Genomic DNA, 26,100 nt, shown 5'->3' with positions numbered 1-26,100 from the left:
TTCTTCCCCATTTGGAGTTGATTAAAGCCGCCAAATTTGAAATTTGTTCGACAGAATCTCGGTCCTAAAAGATGCTCAGCATAGTATCTATTTTGAAGTTGATGTGTTCAGAAACTTCAGGAAGTCCTAGCTCAGGGCAAAAATGCAAGACCTCTTGCTTTAGAATTTTTTGTTTCTTTGTCGGTGGGAGGAAAGATTTGGTATGCCTACTGTTAGAAAGTCAATTGTTGGATAGTTCAATGTTGACACTTTGAATTTCTAGTCGGCTTGATTTGTCAGTACCTTGCAGAACTCCTCTGGCAACTTGTACCTGGGTTCTTATCAACTTTAAGACTTGCAGATTGCATGTGGTTTGGCTTCTCTGTGATAGGTCTCTAGTTATTCTAATGATTAGATATTGTTTCCATGCTTGACGTGATGAATGGGATGAGTTTAGAGAATGAAGCATGAGTTGATGGTGATGGATGGAATGGTCAACAGAAAAAACGTATGCAGTACATAGAGTGTTAAATGGGCAGTTTGCACAGCCACTTTTTGATTAAACAGCTTCATTGGTGTCATCCTAACAAAGTCAAAAGAAAAATAGTACGAGGATCATTGGGGCAGCAACTTATAAAAGTCTGAAAGGGATGTCCCTATCATCTTTTGGATGCAATTCCCCCTTTTTTTTTGGTAGTTCACCCAAGTTGCTTTAGGCAGAACAAATATTCCAGAGTCAGTTTAAGCTTAAGGTTGAACAATTATAACCGGGGGAATTCCCTGAATCTTATGGGCATTCCTTCAAAGAGTCCTCCTTCCCTCATTCTAGAAGCAAGTTCAAGTGTCAAAAGCTTTGCCTATAAATATTGCTTGCTTCCTTCCAGACCTGTGATTATTGTTTGGGTAACGAAATTGCAACTTAATTTAGATTTTCTAGTTGTGTTATTATTGTATTTGTCATAACTAGGGGATTATTTCAACAAAACTTTTGATATGCTAGAATGACTGCACGCCTAATAAGTATTCGGAACTGTGAAATGATTAATGATTTTGTGTTTATCTTTGAATTCATGGTGGCTGAAATGTGCTTAAATGGATAATCCTTCCTCAGAGTGGAACTCTGCCTAGGCCCAAGTGAGTGATCGATGGAACACCATCTGGGCCCGAGTGAGTGATTAGATCAGTGACTTCCGCGTGCGTTAGTAATTGCTTTCATCTGTTCTTTGAACTCTAAAAGTGATAATCTACATTCTTTGAACCATTGGGAATCTTGAAAAAGCTTCTTTCCCGTGCTTCTAGTTCACGTTACTTTATTACTAGTTTGTTTGTTTCCTAAATTCGAATATTTTAATTTATATCATCTGTTCGGCCCAGGAAGATCAAGAAGCCAGTCTTGTCACATCACTGTATATAGGAACGACAGTAGTTCCAGCTTTCCAGCTTTCTGGCTGCCACTTCACTTAATTTAAGTGGAGGTACTCTGTTAGTGGAAGTACAGTTTCCAAAATTTCTGGCCATTGAGTGGTCATGGGGTATAAACTTATTCCTTTCAACCGGTGTCTGATGCTAACGTATTATCAGGGCAACCACAAGGGCCATGTCGGCTGCCATGAAAATTGTAGAGCCACCAGTTTTTAGGTTTACTCCGGCCACTTACAGAATATTAGAATACCAATGGAGGTACAATCTGTTGGTGAACCTGGGAATCTTTTTCAGCCAAGAATTTGTTCACAACTTAGAAATCAAGTATAGGGGACTGTTTATATTAGAATCATTCAGAATAGCTTACTACTGGGTGTAGAAGTCTGAAACTGGTTGGGCCATAATTTACATTAACTTCATCCGTAACTGTTGCCTTGAATAGTAAGATAAGTGTGATATCATGGATAAACACTAAGACAGCAGACCAGGACAAACTTTCAACTGCTATCTTCAATAATTTGGCTCCCCATTGAAAGTCAACAACTTGAAAACAAGTCTTCCAACTCAAATTTCGCAACTTTTATCGGATGATTGATTCTTTTCAGTAGTGATTTTCAAAGTAGCAAAGCCCCGCCCAACCACCCAAGTTGTGATTGTCCTAGTTTTGGAGTCAAACTTTGAACACATTATACCGTTATTTCTTTTTATATATATACCTTTTGTATATAAAGGCTGTGTAGACGCTTTTTTGCCTAGAATGTGTTGTTATTGGTGTCTTGTTTATTTACCTTTTGTATATACGTTTGTTTATTTATTTATGTATTCCTTTATGTTGGTCAGTAGTCATTACTAGTACAAATGACCATTTGATCCAGTCTATTGCAGTGAAAAACACAGGCAAGTCAAGTAGGAACCTTCATGAAAACTTGAGGCTGTCAAAAGCTTTAAAAAAAGGAAAAAAAACCAAAACAGGGACTGACCACCGTTACAGGCTTTGCAGCTGCTTCATACTCTGGTTTTAGGAGTTGAATTATAATCTCAGTAGTTTTCATTTGTCATAGACCATGAGCCATGAAAATTGACCTTTTGGACTCATAATTAAATTTAAATTAAGTTAACCAGAGGTTTACAAAAGTTAAAAAGAGGCCATTTACGAGCTGTTTTTTACTTATTTATTTTATTTACAAATTTGTCCTCCTTATGAGTTGAACCTGAAGTCTCTTGCCCCAACCCTTAGTACAGCCAGACCTCAACGATTTGTCTATTTTTCTCCCATATATTTGAACCTTTGATCTCATGCTTTATATCAATTAATTATTCACTTAAGCGGCTCACATTGGCTCACTAGTAGAAAACAAGTCTTAATTTGGACTGTTCAATAAAGAAGGTAGGGCATTTCAATAAAAATTGTTCTATTAATTTATTCTTTTATCATGTTATTTTTTGTTAGTTTTATGGTTGAGGTTTTTTACAATTATTTTTTGTTAGAGATTTTTGTTTTTATTTTTCGTTGAAAAGTTTTTTGCACTTGTTTTTTATTACGGTTTTTTGTAGTTAGGTTTTATTGGGGTTCAAATTTTTATTGAAAATTTTTGTTGGGATTTCAACTAGAGTTTTTTGTGGTTGTTTTTCATGAATGTCTTTTGCAATTGGGCTTGGTTAGGATTGAAAATGAAATCAATCATATGAACATTCTAATTGAGATTTATAAATAAGATAGAAACTTAACTTTATTTAAATTCTTTTTAAATAAAATTTAGTTCAGATGATTATAATCAAATTCTTTGTAGATGGAAGAAAAACTTAACTTCGGTTAAGTATTTTATAAATGAAATCTAATTATAGTATAGTTCAGATTATCAGTATGATTGAGAACTTAACTTGATTTAGGTTTTTTGTAAATCAAACTTAACTTCCTACGCATTTGACGAGAAATTAAACTTATTAAAAAAATAAACTGAAAAGATGAAAAGGTGAGTATAAGAAAAATGAGATGATGTTTTTTAAGATAAATAAAGTAAAAAAGGGCAAAAGAGTCCCAAAATTAAGGAGATGAATTATCTTTATAGTTTTATAGTTCTTGTGGGTAATGAAATCTAAATCACCCTAAGATGAATGAAATGAAACAATAAAATAGGATAGTGAGTTTTTGATGAAATTTCAAATAAGTCAGACCCGGTATATTTAGTTCAAACCTTAGGGAAAGTGAGTGAGTCACCGGATATATTTAGTGAGTATTAAAATGAACACGAGTCGAAATAATAATATAAGGTGTACCAACTCATAGGACTAATGACACGTGAGTTTAATGGAATAGACTAAGACTAATAAGAATCAACTTTTTCTATTGAAAAATGTTAGTTGTACTGTTTTATATATGTATTATATTGCTGCGTGATACATACTAGGGGGAATATCATTTTTTTCTCCATTTTTAATAATAATAATAATAATAATTTACTATCATATTATACTAAAGACTCAAAGACTTTGAAACATGGTCAAACTTCAAAATGGTGGGTGGGGTTAGGTGGGTTGGATTTCTTGTATACTTTTTATGAGCAATTTAAAGAAAGGATTAGAAAAATAAAATAAAATGTAAATATAAGGGCCGTTTGGCTATGTGAAACTTGTTTTTTAAAACAATTTTTTATTTCTTTTAACTTAAAAATAATTTTTGAAAATAAATTTTAAAAAACATGATCAAATAAACCCAATTTTCCTTTTATTTTTAAAAATCGATGAAAACAATTGTTACCTAAAAATTGTTCTTTATTATATTTTATTTTTAAAAATTGTTTTTGAGAATAACGTTTAACCAGTGTTTAAAATTTTTTAAAATTCTTTTATTATTATAAATAGAAAACCTTTTTTAAAGCATACAGTTAAACATGTTATAACGTTTTTTCTTTTTATTTTTTTATTTTTTTATTTTTTATTTTGTCTTTTTGTTTTTTAGCATTATTGTCACAATCCAACGTGTTTCATGACAATCGAAAATGAGCGAATTTAACCCTAAAATGGTGCTAAAATTCTAGTCAAAATAATTGAGGATTGGTGTAGTGATGGAGATGGAATTTAAAGGAAGCGATTTTCAACATTTTGAACCCCATGCTTTACTTTCATGACTCAAAACAAAATTGTTGTCAAAATCATTTGCGTGGAAAAAAAATTGCACGCTTCTTTGATTTTGTGATTACTGTTGTTATGATTCGATTAATCGATTTTTCTCCCTTTGGCCAACGGAGAAAACATTTGCGTGTGATTTGGGCAAAGTAGTTAGTAGCTTTTAATAATTCCACTCTTGAATGAAAAGGATTTTAGCTGCTTTCGGCACGAAAGTGATGCCCAATCCGAAACTTACAGTCTTACCAGTAAACTTCTTGAAAGCGGAGTTCATTTTCGGTGCTTTTTAGAAAATATTTTTAACATTAATAACGATATTAACGCACTCCACTCCAATTTTGTCATTTCTCGTCCTACGTGGATATTATTTGTTCTTGAAGAGCCACATCCTCGCTGTTTCGAAACACGTTGGAGTGATTAAAAAATGTTTTTTTCTTTTTTATGTCACATCACAAATGGGTTTTTATATTAATTTTTACGAGACATTCAATACAATGATTTATCGATTTGAAAATAAATAAATAAAATAAAAAATATTTTTCATATTTAGAGCAAGGGTTAATAATTTAATTCAAGTCTTTAAATCTATAAAAAAAAAAAAAATGGATTGTAAAAATGGATTAGTAAACAAGGCATGTTCATGTACCATGTAGCAAGGCATATTCTGCTGGGCTTCTATTTCACATTACCTTTTTGAAAGCAAAATGTTTCCAAATCCCTTTCAGAAAGCAATAATTCCCAAAAACAACAATTTCTAATATCTTGTTCTTTCATTTGTGGTTTCCAAAGATTCTCAACTTCACACGTTGGTTTGAGTGGTGGGATCCACATCAGTCAATGATGGACAGGAAACATAAATTACGACTCCCAATTTTACTTTGATTGTAGGAAAGCATTACAATGAAGAAAAAAAAACATATTTGATCATATTTTAACCCATTTTAGCTTTTCCTTTCATACCTTTCCAAACCAAGATTTCTGATTTTTAATAATACTTTTTATGTAATATTATATTTAATATTACGTAACAAAAAAAAAAAAAATTATTCCAACAAAAAACATGTTTTCAAAACAAAATGTTTTAATTGTTATAGGAATGGTTTCAAAGGAGCTCACAAGAAAGAGTTCTAACTGTTTTCAGATATAAAATTCTAACTGTTTTAGAATTAGGAAAATTATTTTTCTATTGTAAGATGCAAAAATGTGTTTATAAAACACTTAATTTTACAAAAATTAATTATTATCGGAATGGTTTCAGTCATTTCGATAAATAGTTCTAATTATTTTTAGATATAAAATTCAATTGAAAAAACTCAAATATGAAAAATAGCTTTTATAATTTATACAAAATATTCTTCATATTTTTAATTATTACATTAAAATTAACTAAAAAATTAAAATTCATTCAAACAAATACCATGTTTTCAAAACAAATTTTCAAACAATCATATTTATAGTAAGTTTCTCAGACACCTTTTTTGAATTAAAACATTATTTTCTATTGTAAGACCTAAAAATTTGCTTTTGGAAACACTTAATTTTTATAGTAAGTTTGTCAAGCACGTTCTTTGAATCAGAAAAGTTGTTTTCCATTCTAAGGTGTAAAAATATGTTTTATTTTTCGATCTCCCTCTTAAGGAAACTTTGAGTCAAACTAAAAACCTTCTCCTTCCCACATCTTGATTCAGAGAAAGAAAAGAACCCTATTTACCACAAAGCCTAAGGGACTCAGGCCCACTGCCCGCGTTCTTACTTGCCACGTTCCATCCGGTCCCTCTTTCCCTTTCAGCCCTTTATTCCAATTTCATTCACCCATATCCATAATGTCTCTATCTCTCTATATATATTTGTTTTGTCTTCTTCCTCTCCCAAAACTTTGAACCTGCCCTCCTGCCCTCTCTGTCACCGCCCACCCACCACCAATAGGGAAATCAAAATTTTATTTTATTTAATAATTTAGATTAATTGAAAAAGAGAATATGTTTGGTAATAAATTACTATGGAAAGGAGTTCAATTTTGGTTCATTGCTGATGAAAAGGGGAAAAATGTGTTTGGGCAGCCTTATTAAATCTGTACGATCTCTTTTTTGATTACTGCTGTGGACTCTTTGACACAAATTTTAAGCTTCTAGATTCAGCCTCCACCCCCTTTACAGCCATTGGTGGGCTGCAAACAACCTTTTCCCTTATCCAAAACTCCAATTTCAATATTCCCATAATTAAAAAAAAAAAAAAACAGAAACAATTGTGTTTTAAGCTCAAAAGACCCAAAAATTAAGGTTCAATTGGTATAATTTAAATAATTAATGGAAATAATATAAGATATCTTGGTTTTTATTGTAATGCTATTCATGCAACCATAATAATTCTATTTTAACTGTTTAGATTTTTCAATGTTTTTAATTTTTTTTATAAATAATTAAAAATCAATATTATTTTTTATTTTAAATTAAAAAAAATCACTTTCAAAAACTATTTTAAAAAATATTTTTTAAAAATGGTAATATGATATATATTTTTTATATTTTCTTTTAAAAAAACATTTAATTAAAAAATGAAAAATATTTTTAAAAATAAAAATTGAAAACTTTATTTAGTACTTTTTTTTAATATGAAAATAATAAAAAGAATTAAATTTCAGTTATTGATTATCAATTAAATTTTATATGAAATTTTTTTATCCTTACTTATAATAAGAGTAAAAAGATTCAATATCTTTAAAAAAAAAATTAGAAATGAGTAATACTTAATAGGGATTAGAAAAGAGAAAAAAACACATAAAAATTTGAAATTTATACTCACTATTTGTAGGGGTTAAGGGTATTTTAGGAATTAATAAAAGATAATATTCTTCAACTTAATTTTTACATTTTATTTGAGTTTTGGGTTTAAATATAAATAATATTGGATTTTTAGTCAATTTTGAGGTCCATTTCACCTCAAAACACAATTCTTCTTAAAAAAAAAATATTTTAAATTTGATAATTTATAATAAATTTTAAATTAATTTCATCAAATAACTTTAATATTTAAAATAAGAATTAAATATAATTTTTAAATTAACACTTAAATATAATTTAATTTAAAATATTAAATAATAATTATTAAATAAACACCGACCCATAAAAAAAATAAAATGGTAATCTTTCCGTACACTTGGATTGAAATATAAAAAGTAAGCCGTACATTCAACTTAAAACCTCGGCCGACACGCGGGACAAAAGCAAAGAAAATTAAAAAAAAAAAAAAATTAAATAAGCGAATATTTAATGAGGTGTAAAGTATGAAAATGGAATAATAATAATAATAAATTTAAGGTTCGATAGAAAGATTCTTAAATTTTACACACCAAATGCATGAACTTTTGACATGCCTTGGAATAGAAGTACGCCTTTTGAGATGTTCGGTATGATGTATGAATAATAAATTAGATTGTGGGCATTTACCCAAAAAAGAAACACTCATTCAAGGATGGAATGTGAAAGGGAGAGTTGATGTTTATTCCCCCATCGAAAAGCTGACCACGTGGCACATGTTCCAACTCCGACTTCCAATTTTCACCCTTGCCGTGCCCAAAAAATTACATTTTGACACTCAACTTCTAAAATTGCTTACATTTTGAAGAAATTTAACCTTGACGTGGCATTTTTATATGCTATCTATTTAAATTTTTGAAGAAAATATGAAGATTCGTGTTTAATGTAGGAGAAATAATATTTTATTTATGAGCCATTTGGGAGTAAATCTCGTAAAATCGTTTTTAAATTGTAACAAACGTGTCCATATATTTTTATTAAGAATAGTTTATTTAAAAAATATTGTTTATAATAAAAAAAAATTGGCAAAAAAAGTTTCAATGAAGTATTTTCTAATTCTTAGAAAATCACTTTAAATGAGAGACAATCAATTTAAAATTTAAGGTTATGTTTGGTTCCCGGAAAATACTAAGGAAAGAAAAAAAATGTAAAGGAAAATGATTTTTTCATGTTTGATTATGATATGAAAAATATAAAAGAAAATCAAATATAATTAAAACTAATTAAAAGCTTATGTATTTTTAAATTATTTAATCTTTATATTAATAAGTTAAAATAAATAAAATGAGTTTGAAGTAACAAAAAAAAAAAATATCAACTTTTAATCAATTTTTTTATTTTTCTTCACTTTTTCTTTCCTTTTATTTTTCATTTATATTTTTTTTCCCTTACATTTTCCTTCAAATTTTATGGGAACCAAATATAGCCAAAATTATCATAAAATTTTTATTAATATTGAAGTAAAAGTAAGTACTTTTATTTATCGAGTGGGTAATATATCCCAAATGTTTGGAATCGGATTTGGAGTTAGATTTGGGTGTCCAAATGGATTAATTTGACCCGATTCAACCTAAGAAATGAGAAATGAAGGGATAGATATGTATATTAAATATTTTATTTTGTTCAAAAAATTTGAAAGAATACTATTCTAAAGAAAGTTATTTTTCTTAAATTTATTTTATTCATTTTATGAAAATGAAGAGTAAGACACTTATGCTATGATTATTCTCTTTGTAGTAGAAATAAAATCATTCACTTTCGGAATTTCATTCAAAGCACTTGTATTCATAGCTTATGATGATAAACATTAAACAATCTATTGAAATTTTGGGTATTTTAAAAAGTAAGTTTAAATCATTTTTTTTCTTTTTTCATCCCAAAAATTCATCAATCAAACAGATCAATTTTCTTTCAAAATTAAAAGCAAAAAATCATGATGCGGTAAAAAGCAAGTGATGAGTAGAAAAGGAGTAACTCCACAATATCCAGTAGGAAATAAAAGAGGCTGATTCAATGAATCACGTGCAAAAAGTGCTGCATTGGTTGTTGTAGCTGCAGTTGCACCACACCCACAACCACATTCATACAAGATGGATTGAGGGTGCTGATGAGGACCCCTCACTCCCACCTCCCTCCTCCAATCCCCATCATCCAAAAGGCATATCATATTCTTTGTGGGGTCTCCTCTCTATTCTCTAGGCCTCGTTGAAAACATGCGTTGGAATTTTTTCCTTCAAAGATTTTTCGGCTGTGGTGGCACCTCTGAACTTGTGCGCTGTACATATCTGCCCCGATGCCCATCATATTCTCTCCAAAAGTATTTTGTTTCTGGGTCCATTAATTGTCCTTTCCCCACCAAATCTACCTCTCTCTCTCTCTCTCTCTTCCTGCTTTTCACTCTTCCTTGTTTTTGTTTTCATGTTTTTGAAATATAAAAAATATTTTCTCCCGAAAGAAATTATTTTATAAGTTATGGTGCTTTGATTTTTATTTTCATATTGGGTAGCCGAAAAGAAATCTTGGCGGCCGCCGCCACCACCACCACCACCACAAATTCCCCTCGGCTTCTCAGACTTGACTCTCCATTTCCAAAAATACCGATCGCTGCTCCCACATTATTGATGCGTTGTTGGTAAGAGTAGGCAAGTGTAAAGTGGTCTTGATTAAGACCGGTGATAAACCCTAGATTTTCTCTTTGAAATCTAGGTGATAAACCCTAAAAATTTGGTGGTGGGCCCATTTAATAGTGGGTAATACTAGGCCCTCACCCCCCTACCCCTAAGTTGACCCACCAAAATCCTCGTTGACATTACCTCCCCCACATGTCCTCATCCAACTCCGTCCACATCATCATCCTCAATACGACAAACTTCACCGAATCACGCCCTAATCCCCGAATAGATGGGCAGCGGAGCTTGGATTTGGGCTTTGTTGGATCGGGCTGTGGTGGTTTAATAGATTCTGCCCAACTATGGGCCTGACCCGGAAGAAAACTATTTGGGAAAGGGTGGGTTGAAATGTTGAATGACTCCATGCTCCGCGTTGCGGTTCTGCTTGAGCCAAATGGGTGGCCTTGTCAGAAGAGACGTGTTTGACCGTTGTGGTCAAACGTAAACATTCGTGGATTAGTATATACCGTAAAACCTCTTCATGGTGAGGGTTGCTTCTAATAAATGCACTTTTTTTAATCTGTCTTGTGACATGGGTTCTCTTGTCCCACGTTATATTATTATGGTCCAACACACACGTGATTACACAAAATTTAGAATATTAAAACAAGCATAAGAAAAATGAAAATTTCATGAAACTAAAATTAAAAGGAAAAGAAAAGAAAAGGGAGATGATAGGATAAGCATGAATCTAGAAGGAATGCATTAGGACATCTGACGATTGAGATTGATTGGACATATAATATGATGGGGTGAGTCCCACCAAATCCTTCATGGGAGGAAGAGAGGCCTCATTTTAATCGTGAGGAGAGAGGGGAGAAGCCCACAAAATAAGCCCAAGTCCACATTTCTAATTATGGATAATTACGGAGCTTAAACAAATGAACCGAGCCCATTGATGTCGGTATGGAACTCAATTCAAACTGAAACTCTCTCCATTGAACCGACAAGTTATTTTTGGAAGCTCAATTTTATGCCCTTTGGATACATCTCTTCTGCGATTATCAATCAAAATACACGGTGTGAACATGAAAAACATAGTCGGTGTCTGAAAAAATACCAAGGGGGACAGTGGCTAAGTGAAAAAAATAATATGATTATCGACATAAAGTTGGTGGTGCCAGCAATGAGGAAACTGTTTTAATGACGGCTCCTCGAGTTTGAATCGTCAATCGGTTTATATAGCCGTTGGTTTACGGAGCTCTCAGAAGGGTTAGCTTTTCGGATCGAGTCGGAATATTTATATCTGGATCAGCGTTGTTCCACCGGTTGTGTGGTGTACATGTGCAAACTGAAGGTGGCGAATCCACGAGACTCAGGCGAGTACGTCAGATTTCGGGCGGCTGGTGGTGGAAATGAAGAGGTAGTGCCACCGCCGCCGCAGCAATCGGAGGAACCCGTGCCGGTGGTTTCTGAAACCATGTATTCAGGGTACAGCAGAGCTTCGGAGATGTCGGCGATGGTGTCGGCGTTGACGCATGTGGTTTCTGGGCAGCGAGCCGGAGATTATGGTTATGCGTCAGGGTTTGTTGGAGCGGCTGGTGGCGTGACGTCGAGTTTCGGGAGTGGTGGTTCCGGGATTTATACTTCTTCATCGCCTTTGTCAGCTTACTCTTCTTCTTCTGGTTCTGGTTCTGCTTCCGGTTCTGCATCTTGGGTTGGACAGAAGAGAGGACGTGAACTCGAAGCTGCAACTCAATATTCTGAAACTGTTCCCAGGGTTTATCGAGGGTTTGGTGATTTCAGAGTTTCTCATAGCGAGTCATCATCTGGTGCAACTGGTTAGCTCCAACTCATCCAATTGATCCTCTTTCATCTATACATGATTCCCTCCTCTTTCTCATATAATTTTCAATAAATTAAAAATAATCCATCCCATTCTTCCCATCTTAAGATTCTTAACCATAAATTCAATTTTTTATTTTCCATATTCCAATACATTTCGGTGAAAATAGGAGAGAATATCTTGCTCCAGTGTTTGCATATATTAATGATCATATGGTCTTCTCCTTATTTCTTTTTCTTTTTCTTTTTCATTATTGATCCTTAAAAGTTAAAGACTGATTGCTAAACCAGATATTATAGTCCTGTAGGATTCAATATTTCATATATTTTGGTTTGGAAAAACATATTTTAAAAGTTATTTAATGTAATATTGCATGTACCCTTTTGTAACAATATGTTATTGCATTCAAGCAGAATCTAAATTTTTGGATTATCGTTTTTGATGAAATTTTTTGGAGTTATGTACAGTTTCTTGATATGTGTGTAATCCTTCATATTGCATCTTTACGTGCAGGGACAGAAGAAACTACGAATATGCTGCCACCAACCACCGCCATTCCTGCAACGCCCTCAACTGAACCTGCTTCAAACCAAGAAAGTGGGGAGCGAAGAAGAAGATACAGAGGTGTGAGGCAGAGGCCATGGGGGAAATGGGCGGCTGAGATAAGGGACCCTCACAAAGCTGCGAGAGTGTGGCTGGGTACATTCGATACAGCCGAAGCAGCTGCCAGAGCTTATGATGAAGCTGCGCTCAGATTCAGAGGCAACAGAGCCAAGCTCAACTTCCCAGAAAACGTCAGATTAATGCCACCTCTCCAGGTTTCTCCGGCGACCCAGCTGTCCATCTCCGGTCCGCCTGCAACCCAATTGCCGGTTTCTTCATCGCCGCCGCCCTTTTTTCAGGGCCAGGCCTTGCAGAACCCCGACATTGTCAGAGACTACTGGGAATACTCCCAGTTGCTGCAGAGCTCCGGCGACTTCCATGGACAACAACCCACTAGTTTGTTAGAGCAGATGTTCTATTCCCAATCCTTGGCTTCTCTCCAATCCTCCGCTTCTCTCAGCTCACCATCAATATCATTTTCATCGTCATCTTCATCTTCATCCACATCTTCACTCTCATCCAGATTCTCTTCATCTTCAACTCCATATCCCCTGCTTTTTCCCGAGCAGCAGATGGGATATCCTCAGCCACCAGGAAATCAAGGCCAGGGTAGTAGCTCAGATTTTCCGGCGCCGTCATGGACGGGCTCCGGCCACTACCCCTCCTCTTCCAGTTGATTCCGATTTCTATTTTATTCCATTTTATTTTATTTTAAAACCTAAATATCTTTCTTGCTTTTTGTTTATGATTGTGATGTACTCTGTCCTTCACGTAGCTTCCTTTATCATATTTTTATTGTAAAAAAAAGGAACAGATCATTAAAGTTAGAGGAAAAAACAAAAACCCATTTACATTTATGCCTAGTTTGATCTGAAAGATTTGATGTTTACGTTCTCATAATCATCGAACCATGTCAGCTTTTCAAGCTGTCTGATCCCCTCACACCATTATTTTAATCACCCCTGATTTATCCCTTTTCAGTTTACATTTGATTTATTATATATTCTCAATGGATCCTCATCTCTTTCCCTCTTACGTTAATCTATATGTACAGCTAGAAAAGTTTTGGACCGCCCCAGTTAACACCGTGGGAACTGGGAAGTGGGAGTCTTAGGAACGCCTTTGACGTCTTCCCATCTAGATGTGTTAGAAACTTAGAAGTTCTAAGCTGGCACTCCACCTGCACATACTTTGTTCCATTGTGATTGGTTGGCGAGAATGTCATAGAAAAGGAAAGTTAGGATTGGGGAAGAAAAAGAAAAAATCATCCCAAACTTTTTAATAATTTAGGCATTTGGCAGTCCTTGAAACATTGGGTCAAAAAGCACATAGGTAGATTGAGAATTTAACAAAGTAGCCAGTGTTGCCCATGATGAGGAAAGCTTCAAGAAGGTGATAGCACTTCCTGTAATGTAACAGAATCTTCCAGTTGCTTTCACATATATGCTTTTGCTTTCAACCCGTTCATCCACTTTCCCCTTTTCTTTTTGCTGCAACCCAAACAACAGATTTTCCTTCACTCATGATCTTCCACAAAAAATGACCAAGTTTGGAAAAATGTAATTTTTTTATTTATAAAAAAATCCTGTTTTATTAGATCATGTTGTCAAAGTTAGGCCAACCTCGGATGTTTGTATCTTACTAGGAAAACCATTCAAAATTTGGCAACATAATTAAAAAAAAGAAAAAGAAAAAAAAAAAGCAATTTGCGACTTTAGAAGTGGATCAGGTCGAAACCCATTAACTACAAATATATTTCTTAAAAAATAAAAAAATAAAAAAATAAAAAAATAAAAAAATAAAAAAATAAATATTGCCTGGAATATTATAGTGGGGTTACTTAAGATAGAAGTGTACGTCTCGGTTGAACCGAACCTTGCGCGTCACATTCTAAGTTTTACTTGGCTTCTCCATTTGTTTGCGACGTCAGTCCCACGTGGGGCTCCACGTGGCAAGAGTCCAAACTGGTTAAACTTGAATAGCGTGGCCCAGATTACACGTGTGCCGTACGATTGAACGGAGGTGACGTAAAGAGGGGAAGAGCGTGGTAGACGTGTACAGCATGAAAACCACGAGTACTGGCTAATGACACGTGCGCAATTGGAATATTGCTTGGGAGGGCGGTCAGGTTAATGGCGAGGGTAGGATTTGGTCGTTTACCTACCTATTTTTGGTAAGGGGTTTCAAAGCTGTTGATTCTTTAAAGTTCGGCTCTGCCTACCGCTTCTTACGCCACGTCACCATATGTTTTTCCACGTCACCCACTTACTTTCGTATTTATCCCTTTATTTTTTTAGTTATTAATAAAATAATGGAAATTCATTGAACAGTATGTGTCAATTTGAGGAAGCAGATGGATAGATAGTATGAGCCTGAGTCATTACATTTAACCCAATAATAAGGCAGGATCCTGGACCAATTTTAGGATCGGGCCATGCCCTGAATAAACAGGACACATTGGGTGGAGGCTAAGCTTTAGGGCAAAGTGAAACAGACGGCAACCCAATTGGCACTGAAAAATTCAGTGAACTGTTATTGCTGGAGATGATGATTGAGACAAAGGTGAGGTTAGGACCCATTCTGCTTGGTCTTTGAAATGACCCAAACCCAACTTTGATTTCGAAACATAGCTAATAGCCTATCTGGCTCCCACCCACCTATGGATTAGGGTTTGTGGCACTAGGGCTAGCATAGATAGGATTAAACTTGCTTCTACTCTCACCATTGAAGCTTCTCACGGATCCAAATTTTTTCAACGGTGGTGGTGTCATAACCAACTTGACTTGGATGATATGTTACAAAAAAAAGTTGGCGGATTACCTTTTTAGATGCTCAAAAATCTTAATTGATTGTTTCCATAGACAAATCTTCTTCTACCCATGTGATAAATGGAATTATAAATACAAGTGACATTTTTAAGGTAGTTATAAAACTTCCAATTTTTTTTTATTTATCGGGTCGGGTCGGGTTGAGTTAGTTTACTTAGTCACCCAAAACCATTTCCAACAAGGTTGTTAAATCTATAATGTTCAAGTCAATCATTTTAGTTCATTTTGATTAAGTCAATCACGGTTTTATATTAACATGATTAAAAATACAATTTTATACATTCCAAAAAAGCCAAACATGATTTTTATTAATAATTTAAATTGACTTTATGGTAATTCTCAGAAAATTGTTTAAAAACTAAAATTGTTTAGCAATGCAACAAGTTAACAGTCAAGGTCATAAGTACGTACAAATAAACCAAACATAACTTAATAATGTGTCCAAAGACTCTTCATCACTTTCAAGCTCAAAAATGAAAAAGAAAAAAAGAACTTTAAATCTGCCTAAAAAGTCAATGAAACGGCAAAGCACAAGATGTTTGTTCAAATTCAAAGTGTGTTAACCATGGAATAGACAGACTTAGCAATCAGTTAAAATCTGACATTGAAAACAACACATGAGTGCAGGTAAATGTACAGAGAGTCGAGGAATGGATAAGTCAATTTCTTTACAGTAACATGAAAGCACATCAAACCGATGGTCAACAGCAGTAAGATCTATATAAATTTTCGTTACTTCTTCAATGTAGGAATGACGATGAATTTTAAAATATCCTGCAACCGCCGGAATTGACCATTGAATTTGATGAATGCTACGAGGAAAAAGCACCGCAGTAGGGCATATCTGGTTGATTCTTGGGCAAGAAAACTGCAAAAAGTCCCTACTTGAGAGGTGTAGAATGGGCCAGTTATGGCAGCGGGTGCCACTGGCTCATTCAAACACTGCTTGGAAGAGGGGTAACGTATTCTCATTCCCTTTTGCTGGTCAAATACCAGTCACCAGTGACATGCTATTGGGCCTTCCGGGCATTATGACAGTGCTCGGGTTTGAATGTAACTTTAGTAGGTAGGATCATAATCAAGTTAATTAACATAATTATTAAATAGATCAATTCGAATCAAAATTCTCCTCATTAAACAGGTTATTCAAATTAACACAAATTCGAGCGGAATATGATTATACTCAATTCAAACCCGTGAAAAAAAAATACTGATTCAAGTTATATTAATGAATTATATCAAAATTTGCTGACCATAATGACATAATTTGGTTTTTCTATAGTGCCCACATTTAGGATCATGGACCCCATTATAAAGTTTAGAGGAAACAAAACCAAAGCAATTAAAAGAAAAGGCTACGAAGGATGCATTCGATTAAACTGATCGGATAAGAGGAAGTGCAGCAGCCGTGCGAAGCTTTTGTGAAAATGATGCAAGCCACTGGAGAAGGTTCCCCAGATTCAATGCCCATAAATGGAAGCGACCGCCGTAGCCCTCCTGCATGGACTATTGTATGGAAGAAGACTAGTAAGCCCATTCCCGGTCAATTATGGCTATCGCCCATCTGGAAAAAATACGTACGTATTGCAGAGAAGGGAGTTGACAGAGGAATGAAGTACATGTTTCCAAGCTTTGTACGTGTCTTTGAGCCTTGGAAAGGGTTGAAGTACCGCTCATGTCATGCGTTGCGTAATCAAAGTCACCATTGTCTGATGAATGTCTTCCAGCCACCCTGATTCCTAGGCTTCAATTTTCAAATACTAGCAGAGATGGCCGACCGGGGGAGCTCCAATAACAGATAGAAGATCAAAGTTTATTAATTTTAATTTTGAAAATATTCTTTCTAACGATGATATTTTAAAATTTTTTTGATGAAACCTATTTTGGAAAAATATTATTCCTAGGATCAATTTTTTTATTTTTAGAAAAAGTATTAGGCAATAACCATATTTACAAAAAAGTGAATTTTACACCCTCATATAAAAATAATTATAAAATAAGAACCCTCTAAAAATAATTTAAGTTTTATACGCTCATCGATCAAAAGTAATATTTAGAACAATAAAAAATAATATTTATATAATTAAAAAATAGTACCTGAATGGTCAAATATAATATGAAATATACTTGAGTTTTTTTAACAAATGAGAGTATGAAATATTAATTTTTTTTTATTATTTTATTATTTTTTATTTTTGTAGATTACTATTTAAAATTTGTATTTTATAAACTTGAGTTTTTATTAAATGGTTTTTTTTTTTCCATAAAGTGTATCGAAACATACTTTTCGCCATTTACATTTATATATATCTATCTAATAAATGAAAGTATAAGTATGAAGCATTTGACAATTTTCTTAATACATCAATTAAGTTCTTTATATTTTTCTATTAAAATATATAGTTTTTTTAAGGACTTTTCTAATATTATAAAAGAAATATTTGATTATGAAAAATTTTCAATAGGTATCTTTAATAATTGGACTATTAGTTTCTTGTATAGAATATTTTTAGATAACCTAGTAATTATCTAAAAAATACCTCAAATCCTATTTGAAAGTCTTTAATATTTTCCAATTAATAATTAAACAATTACTTTCCTTCATGGAATTGTGGTCTAATTTAAGAAGCTGATCACATTGGGTTAATACAAAGTCTTCTCAAGGGACATCTTTTGACGCAAATCCTTAAAGTGATCTAAAAGATAAGAAAAAAAAAGTCATCTTTTCCTTTTTCAAATTAATATTAATAAAACTTAGGCCAATAATGTGATGAGTTTTTCGGTATCTATCCCATTCTGTGTCACTAGATTAAATATAAATGGGTTTAGGAAGGATTTAAGATTTTTTTAAAATTTGGGATGAGTTTCGATATGACTTTGTTTCACCCCGTCTCACCTAATTATATATAATATTAAATAAAAAATTATTTTAATTGATTTTTTTTTTCAAAATTTTAAATATTTATAATATTTTTAGTATAAATTGTGTTTATTTCTAATCGAATTTAACATTTTAATTTGAAAAAGTAAAAAAATTAAATGGGGGCAATGGGTATGGTAATTTCCTATACTCGTTCCTCGCTTATTTTATTTTTTTTGGTTGATGAGGATGAAAATTAATTTATATAAACATGATGAGGTTGAGATGGAGGTGACTCGTCATGAACCCACCTCATTGTCATCCCTACCTTTTATCACTTAAAACAAGGTAGAGTGTCAAATGGGTTGTGCTAACCGACATGACCCCATTTTTAGTGGGCCTTTATGGGCTGACATGACCTAGTTAAAAATTGTGTCAACCCATGCAAATCAAATGGGTAGCCCAACACAACCCATGAGCTCATGGGCCAATTGTGCCGATGGGCTAGACTAATAGGTCATGTTAGTGGACCACTCACTTTGTTAATATTTAATTTAATTTTTTCAAGTCATTTTTGTGCGAAGGTTTCCTCCACGTGTCCTTCACAGGCTTAAGACCTTTTTGCCGTCCAAGGTAAGCAAATAATCCGTTTGGGAGCAATCCGTCTGGACCAAGACAAGTTTTGTCTGGCGAAAGAGGAAAGACAAATTTCCTTATTCCCCAATGCTAAACGAAATGGATAAACCAAGCCGACTGGGGAATTCCAGACATACAAACCAAGCCAGTTGGAAATTCCAGGCATTAGACAGATGATTAATCACCACCAATTCCTGAGCGACAATCAAGACGACTTTTACACCCAAAAGTCAATGTCACCCAATCGTTATATACAGTCAGCGACATTGATTCACATAAATGCATAGTCAATTACATGGTCCATAATTTTTGCACGACATACAACAAATGACACTAATCAACAGCTCTTCTTTGATATCATTGTCCAATCCACATTGAGAAAATTACTTTGATTATCTTATTAAGACATAATATCAGGCATGATGACATTTATCAATGTAAGAAAGGCATGAATGCATAATCAATGCTGAGACGATGGTGCCATAAGTTCTATAAAAACCCCTCCAGATGCATGAAAAAGGTATACGTGCACACAACCATTTAAAAAGTTGGATTCACCCTTACTAGATTCTAACTTAAGCTTCGAAGGGGCGTGCACGAACTACCTGTCTAGACATCCTTTTGTGCAAGGAAGAAGTCTATTTGAATCTAGTGAAGCTAGACGGACTTGTATCTAGTCGGCACAACACCAACATTGGCGTCGTTTGTGGGAACCGACTAAAGATGTCAGCACCCTCCAAAAACCAATCATCCACTATGGGTGACGAAGACTATTTTATTTAACACAAAAGGATGGAGAGACGCCAACGAGAAAATGAGTGACGGATATAGACTTTGCTCTACTCTACTAAATTGAACAACTAAGAGAAGAGAACGAAGAGTTGTAGACTCAAATGTCAATAGTGGCCCCTCTCAAAGTTGACACACTCAAAGCTAACAAACAACCTCATGACAAACTATTGAGGCATCTTTCCTTGGGGGCACAAAGTTCTCCTCCAGCAGCTACTCAGGATGATTCGAGGAGGAGCCTTCGCCAGCTCATTAAACGCAGTTGGACGAAGGCACTAGCTCTACCCAAGCATTAAGGAAAAGGAGATGCGATAGAGGGTTGCATTTATCAGATATGATGCGAGCCCGATTGGGACCCTAAGCACCAGATGTGGAGGGGTAATTGCACATGTTAGAGACCCTGAGGGCACGTCTAGGTCAACTAGCCACAGTAGCCACATCTGAATGACCCTCTTAACTACCATGGCAGCAGTAGACGAAAGTACCAGTGATGCGAGCCCCGCCTAACTCTATCAGCCAATGGTTGAATGACATGCTCTCCACGCCGTTCGACCCCCATATCATTAGGTACAAGCCGCCCAAAGAGTTCGTAATGCCCAAGTTCACAATGTATGACGAAACAAGCGACCCGTTTAACCACATCATGCACTTCAAACAACTCATGACCCTCGACATAGGGAATGATGCACTAATGTACAAGGTATTTCTGGCCAGCCTACATGGCCAAGCTGTCTCTTGGTTCCATTGCCTCCTGCAGAATCCTGTGAACACTTTCCAGGATGTCTCAAAAGCCTTTATAGGCCACTACCTATATTCTGCTTGCCAAAAGTATAACATAAACACCCTGTAGAACATCAAGTTGTAGGAAATGAAATGCTAAGAGACTTCATGAAGCGGTTCGTGCAAACAATGCTTCAAGTTGAATCCTACAGTATAGACGCCATCCTATAGATCTTCAAGTGAAGCATTAGCTCAAGCACACCATTTTTCGAGTCCCTCGCGAAGAAGTCGCCCACAATGACGGATAACCTATTTAGGCGGGCAAACAAGTATTCTATGCTCGAAGATGATGTTCGAGCAGTCTTTCAATAGGTCTTGGTCACTAATCATTTGACCAAGAATGATAAAATGGAAAGTTCTAAGCTCTCGAACCAATCGAGGCAAGGTAATCGGAAGCAAGATGGTTGACAGTAACAAGTAAGACTCACCCCCCTAAGAATCTCTTATGAAAGACTCCTTGTAAACCCTCCATTTTGTCATTCTAGCACATGTCATATTATGTGTTCGTTTGATACTTTACAACAATTCCTTGGTGACCCATTACTACTCATGTAGCTTATCTTTTATGAGCCATCTTGGAGACTCTAATTGAGAGATTTATCTAACCCCATTGTGACCCTTGGCAACCCTGATTTAGACTTAGGCTTTTCCTTCATTTTTAGGATAGCTTTTAAGTATGCTTGGCCATTAGGCACCACCTAGGTCACTTAGGTCCACTTAGGCACCACTTTAGGCCCATTTAGGCATTTTTGGCTCATTAGACACCACCTTAAGCCCACTTAGGTCACTTAGGTCCACTTAGGCACACTTAGCCCATTAGGCCCACCTAGGTCACTTGGGTCCACTTAGGCACACTTGGCCCATTATGCACCACCTTAGGCTCATCTAGGTTCACTTAGGCCCACTTAGGCACAGTTGGCCCATTAGGCACCAACTTAGGCCCACCAAGGTCACTTAATTCCACTTAGGCATAGTTGGCCCATTAGGCATTACCTTAAGTCCATCTAGGTTCATTTAGGCCCACTTAGACACTCTTGGTTCATTAGGCACCACATTAGGCCCACCTAGGTCACTTAGGTCCACTTAGGCACACTTGACCCATTAGGCACCACCTTAGGCCCACCTAGGTCACTTAAGCCCACTTAGTCACACTTGGCCCATTAGGCTTCACCTTAGGCCCATCTAGGTCATTTAAGCCCACTTAGTCACAGTTGGCCCATTAGGCACCACCTTAGGCCCATCTAGGTTCACTTAGGCCCACTTAGGCACACTTGGCCTACTTAGATTCACCTAGGCACACTTGGCCCACCTTAAGTACACTTGGGTCACCTTGTAGGCATTCTTTGCCTGACTCGCATAGTTTACATAATTCTCATGATTTGCATTTTTAACACTTGCATGTGCTTGATTTCTTATTTATTTATTTAGTTATTTATTTATTATTATTTGTTTAGCTATTTGTTTACTTTTATTTGTTTATTTATTTTCAGAAAATTGCATGTGATCAATTATCTTATCTCTTTTTATTATGATAATAATAATTATTATTACTATTAGATGTTTCTACTAATATGTACGTAAATAAATTTTTAGCAAGTTATTTTATTATTATTTTTAAGTGTTTTTAATATATTTTTGGTAAGTTAAGTTTTTTTTTTTCTAAAAAAAGTGTTTTAATATATATATATATATATATTTATATTTATGCCAATTTGATAAGTTATTATTATTATTTAAATTTTGTTAATATTTTTTATTTTTTATCTTTGAATTGTGATGTATATAAAATAGAAAACTACTTTCCATGAAAATTAAAGTACCACTTTCCAATAAAACACCACTTTCTGTTACAAAAGAAAAACGACTTTGTATATAAAAATCAAAATACAAGTTTCCAAAAAAAATAAAAAATAAAAAATAATAATAACACGTGGCCATATTGAGGAGGAGTCTCCATTACTCACGGCTGCACCTATTTTTAATGGGGAGATCACGCTATTTTGGAGAGAAAAAAAAAGGAACCAGACACACCATTCTTGATACACAGCAGCACGTATCTGAGGGATAACAAAAAGCAATGTTGAAGATTATTTTTGGGGACACTGCTAAGACCCCACTCCACACGGCTACAACTCACCATCGGAAAGGGCTCTTGGGCGCACCAAACACACAATTACAACCATTGGGACTCCGGACATGAATAGGACTGCAGATTTTGAAGGAAAATAGGCCATACTCCTACATAGAGAGGTTCCGAAACACAACACCATGGAGGAAGGAAGGAGAGACATGCTAGAATTTTCTTTGGGAGGTATATACACACACCATTTTTTTTTTTGAGGAATCCACGCACAGGTCATGGAGAGTTTTCATTCATTAAGGGGTCTGCCTAGATTTTCTGGGAGAAAAGGCGGGCTGCCACTCAACATATGGCAACCGCACAGTCCAACGCACCTCTATGTGGGCTGCAACTTTGAGGAGAAACAACCAGCCGCACCACTGAATTTCTCCACATGACGCACCATAAAATGAAAGACAAGTTGCACCATTAAAGAATGAAAGTGAAGGCTGCATCTTGGAGTGACCAAACACATACAATTTGGAGACATTGCCACAGTCCGCCCACCTATTTGAAAAGGTAAGTGAGTTTATTTGTTCTTTAGTTTTTGATTTCTTTTTTGTTTATTAGTTTATTAGTTTTTTTTATTAGATTGAAAGTTAGAGTTTTGTTTATTAGTTTTTTTTATTCAATTTAGTTTTCGTATCTTTAAAATTCTAGTCGATTAATTTATTTGGTTTTATGTCATTATCATTTTTTTTTAATTTTAGTTTTTGGGTTCATCCTAATTAATTTGTGTGATGATTTAGGATTTTAGTGGATTAATTTTTTTGATTCTATGTCATTATCATCATGTTTTAATGTATTTTAATCTCTTTTATTTCATCTTAGTTGATTCATGTGATGCTTTGGGCTTTTAGGTGATTAATTCATTTGATTCTATATCATTATCACTATGTTTGTTAATTTTGGTTTTTTTGGATTGATCATATTTGGTTTACGAGTCTTTAGAATTTTAATTAATTAATTTATTTGACCCATTGTCATTATATTCATGTTTTAAGTGTGTTAATCTCTAGTTCTTGATTGATCCTTATTTAGTTCGGTTGTTTTAGAATTGTAAGCGCTTATGGTACTATATTTTACATTACTTTAATCATATGTTTGTGTGTTCGATTGATCTAATTTAATTATTGATTATATCCTCAATTTATGCGCTTGATTAATCCTTCTTAGTTCTTGATTGATATCTAGTTGACTTTATTTGATTTAAGGTCATTTAGTTATTTGCTGTGACGTTTATTCGTTAAATTTAATTCTTGGGGGCCAACAAAAACTCATGAAGGTTGGCTCTTACTCTTACCATATTGGTTTGGTCGGTTGTAAAAAATTTTACTTTAAAATTTTGTCTTCCTCTAAGTTGCCTTTGTTTGATCCTTGTGTATTGCTGTTTGCGAATAATGTCTTTCCTTTTAAAAAGAAACTCTTTTCTCAAAATGTTCCTCATTAAAGTGCATTTCAAAAACTCATTTAGAGTCCTTAAAATCAAAATCTAATTTTCTTAAATAATATGCAACCATGTCTCGATCGGTTCTCATTTTTCTTAGTTATTAATTAAAATTATGGTTTTGAGTAAGACATGAATCCAATCTTGTGGTCTCAAATAAATGGGATAATTCTAGGCTAGATTTGTGTATATCAATTGGGGAATTGGTGGAACCCTTACATAAAATCATTTTCCAAAAACCTTTTATTGATTAACTCACTCAACTTACTGCGTTTCTTAAAAGGAAATTTGATTTGATCTATTTATAATACTTCTAAAATTTTCCAGTGATTTTATGGTATTTTAGGCTTCTTGAACTTGAATTTAGAACTTTGCTTGAGTTAAAAATAAATTCTAAAATGGAAGATATGAATGAGTCTTTTAGATGTTTCTGTTTTCACCCAGTTCTGGACACCCAAAATATTTTTGTAAACATAAAATATCAAATGACTTTTTAAATTTGATTTGATATTTTTTTCTTAATTTTAGACTTTTTGAAATTGATTTTTGGCATATAAAATATTAAAAAATATGCATTTTTGAAGGAGATATGATTTTTCAAATTCTTACCTACTGTACATGATGGATTCTGGACATCTGATTAGCTGGAGTGTTTTAAAAATATTTTTGAGTACTACCTAACCCTGGATTCATTTTTTCTGTGATATAGACACTTTGGAAAATATGTGATTTTTTGCACAATTTTATGTGATGTCTTATTATTTTTTTTAAAAATTCATATATTCATGTTTTTGTTTTTTACCTAATCTGGAACTTTTGGGTGTCTTTGCTGCAATTTGGCTTTTGGTATCTTGTTCTAGATGTGTAAAAGTTGTTTCCTGAATTTTTTTTTTTTTTGTAATTAAATTCCACTCCAAGAAATATTTTTAGAAATTGTTTTGTGATGCTCCCTTTTCTAATTGCATGCTGATGATCTTGTGCTTTGCTTGGATTTGTTATTTATTTTTAAAGTCATTTGACTTATCTTGGCTCAATTTTGGCTTTGGTATTGTATATTAGACATAATAAATATGTTATATAATTTATACTTGTCCTAACCACTCAAGCATTTTTGGAGAAATCTTATAAATTATGTATGTTATCCAAGTACGCTCTCTATCACTTACTTTTCAGAATTTTAATAAACATGCATGTTGTTGTGAGCCATATCCATCTTTGGTTCCATCATTGGGTGCCTAGATATTTGTTCGACTTGCTCTGATAAAATACATGTCATATGCTATATTTTTGTGTTAACTTTAATGTCTTATGATAACACTTGAGAGACAGTCCAGGTACACATCCAAACCTTCCTTTGCAATTGTGATTGGAATTTTTTTTTTTTGCATGCTAGTTTTGAAATCACCTTAGCCTACCTAGGTACCTTCAATCAATTGATTAATTGCCATTTCTCCCTCGACTTAGCCAGTAGACACCTCTTTAGGGTTTAGAGGGGTGTTATCTCTTAGAGGTACCTTCCCAATAGGTAACATAATCCTCGAACCAAGACTCGAGTTTTTCAAGACTTGTTTTTCCAAAACTATGGAGTCACTTCTTTAGGGTTTTCTTTCTTGTTTTATTTTCCCTTTTAAAATAAAATAAAATAAGTGGCGATTCCAACTTTTCTAAAAATAAATTTTCACCATTAAAACAAAAGCGAGTCTCGCCATTGAGTGGGGGCGCATGTAAAAAACTCAGGTCCACACTTCTCCCACAAATCTGTGACTTATTGGACTCCAGATGATCGAAGCCAATCAAGACAGATCTGGCTAGACGGGACCGAAACAGAAAGTGGTCTTACCATAAGGATTATGACTACTCCATTGAACAATGCAAGAGTCTGCATTACTTGGTGGAGAAACTCATCAAGGCTGAGCACCTTAAGCAGTAAGTTTGCACAACCAGTAGGCAAAGAGAGGCCAGAAGCAGCCATCCAAGCCCCTGTATCTCCAGTAATCCCATAGCTGTCATTAACTATATACACGGAGGCTCGATAGATGATAAGCATAGCACTAGGCGACAAAGGCAAAGGTTACTTCGTGCGGTTTTTGTAAAAGAATGGATTAGCTCGCTCCAACACACCTTCAAAGAAGGAAGTGTGTATCCAGTTGATGACACAATCACCTTCCCTCCTATAGATGTCAATCGAGTGTTGCAATCGCATGAAGACATCTTGATCCTAATGCTGGGAGTGAGCAAAT

At 34.3% G+C, this 26,100-nt stretch overlaps 1 protein-coding gene across 1 annotated transcript; it reads left to right on the top strand.

Moving 5' to 3' along the window:
* Positions 1–10,920: 10,920 nt before the first annotated feature.
* Positions 10,921–13,258, top strand: LOC100262406 (hypothetical protein). The gene is made up of 2 exons (XM_002264761.5): positions 10,921–11,793; positions 12,312–13,258. Exons 1-2 carry the CDS (start codon positions 11,295–11,297, stop codon positions 13,076–13,078), a joined length of 1,266 nt encoding a protein of 421 aa, XP_002264797.2. The 5' UTR covers positions 10,921–11,294; the 3' UTR covers positions 13,079–13,258.
* The last annotated feature ends 12,842 nt before the right edge of the window (positions 13,259–26,100 follow it).

The sequence above is a fragment of the Vitis vinifera genome, chromosome 18, assembly GCF_030704535.1.
Source record: "Vitis vinifera cultivar Pinot Noir 40024 chromosome 18, ASM3070453v1".
Lineage (NCBI taxonomy): Eukaryota > Viridiplantae > Streptophyta > Magnoliopsida > Vitales > Vitaceae > Vitis > Vitis vinifera.
Note: the sequence above shows the minus strand (reverse complement) of the source record. Positions and strands in the feature narration are given on the sequence as shown.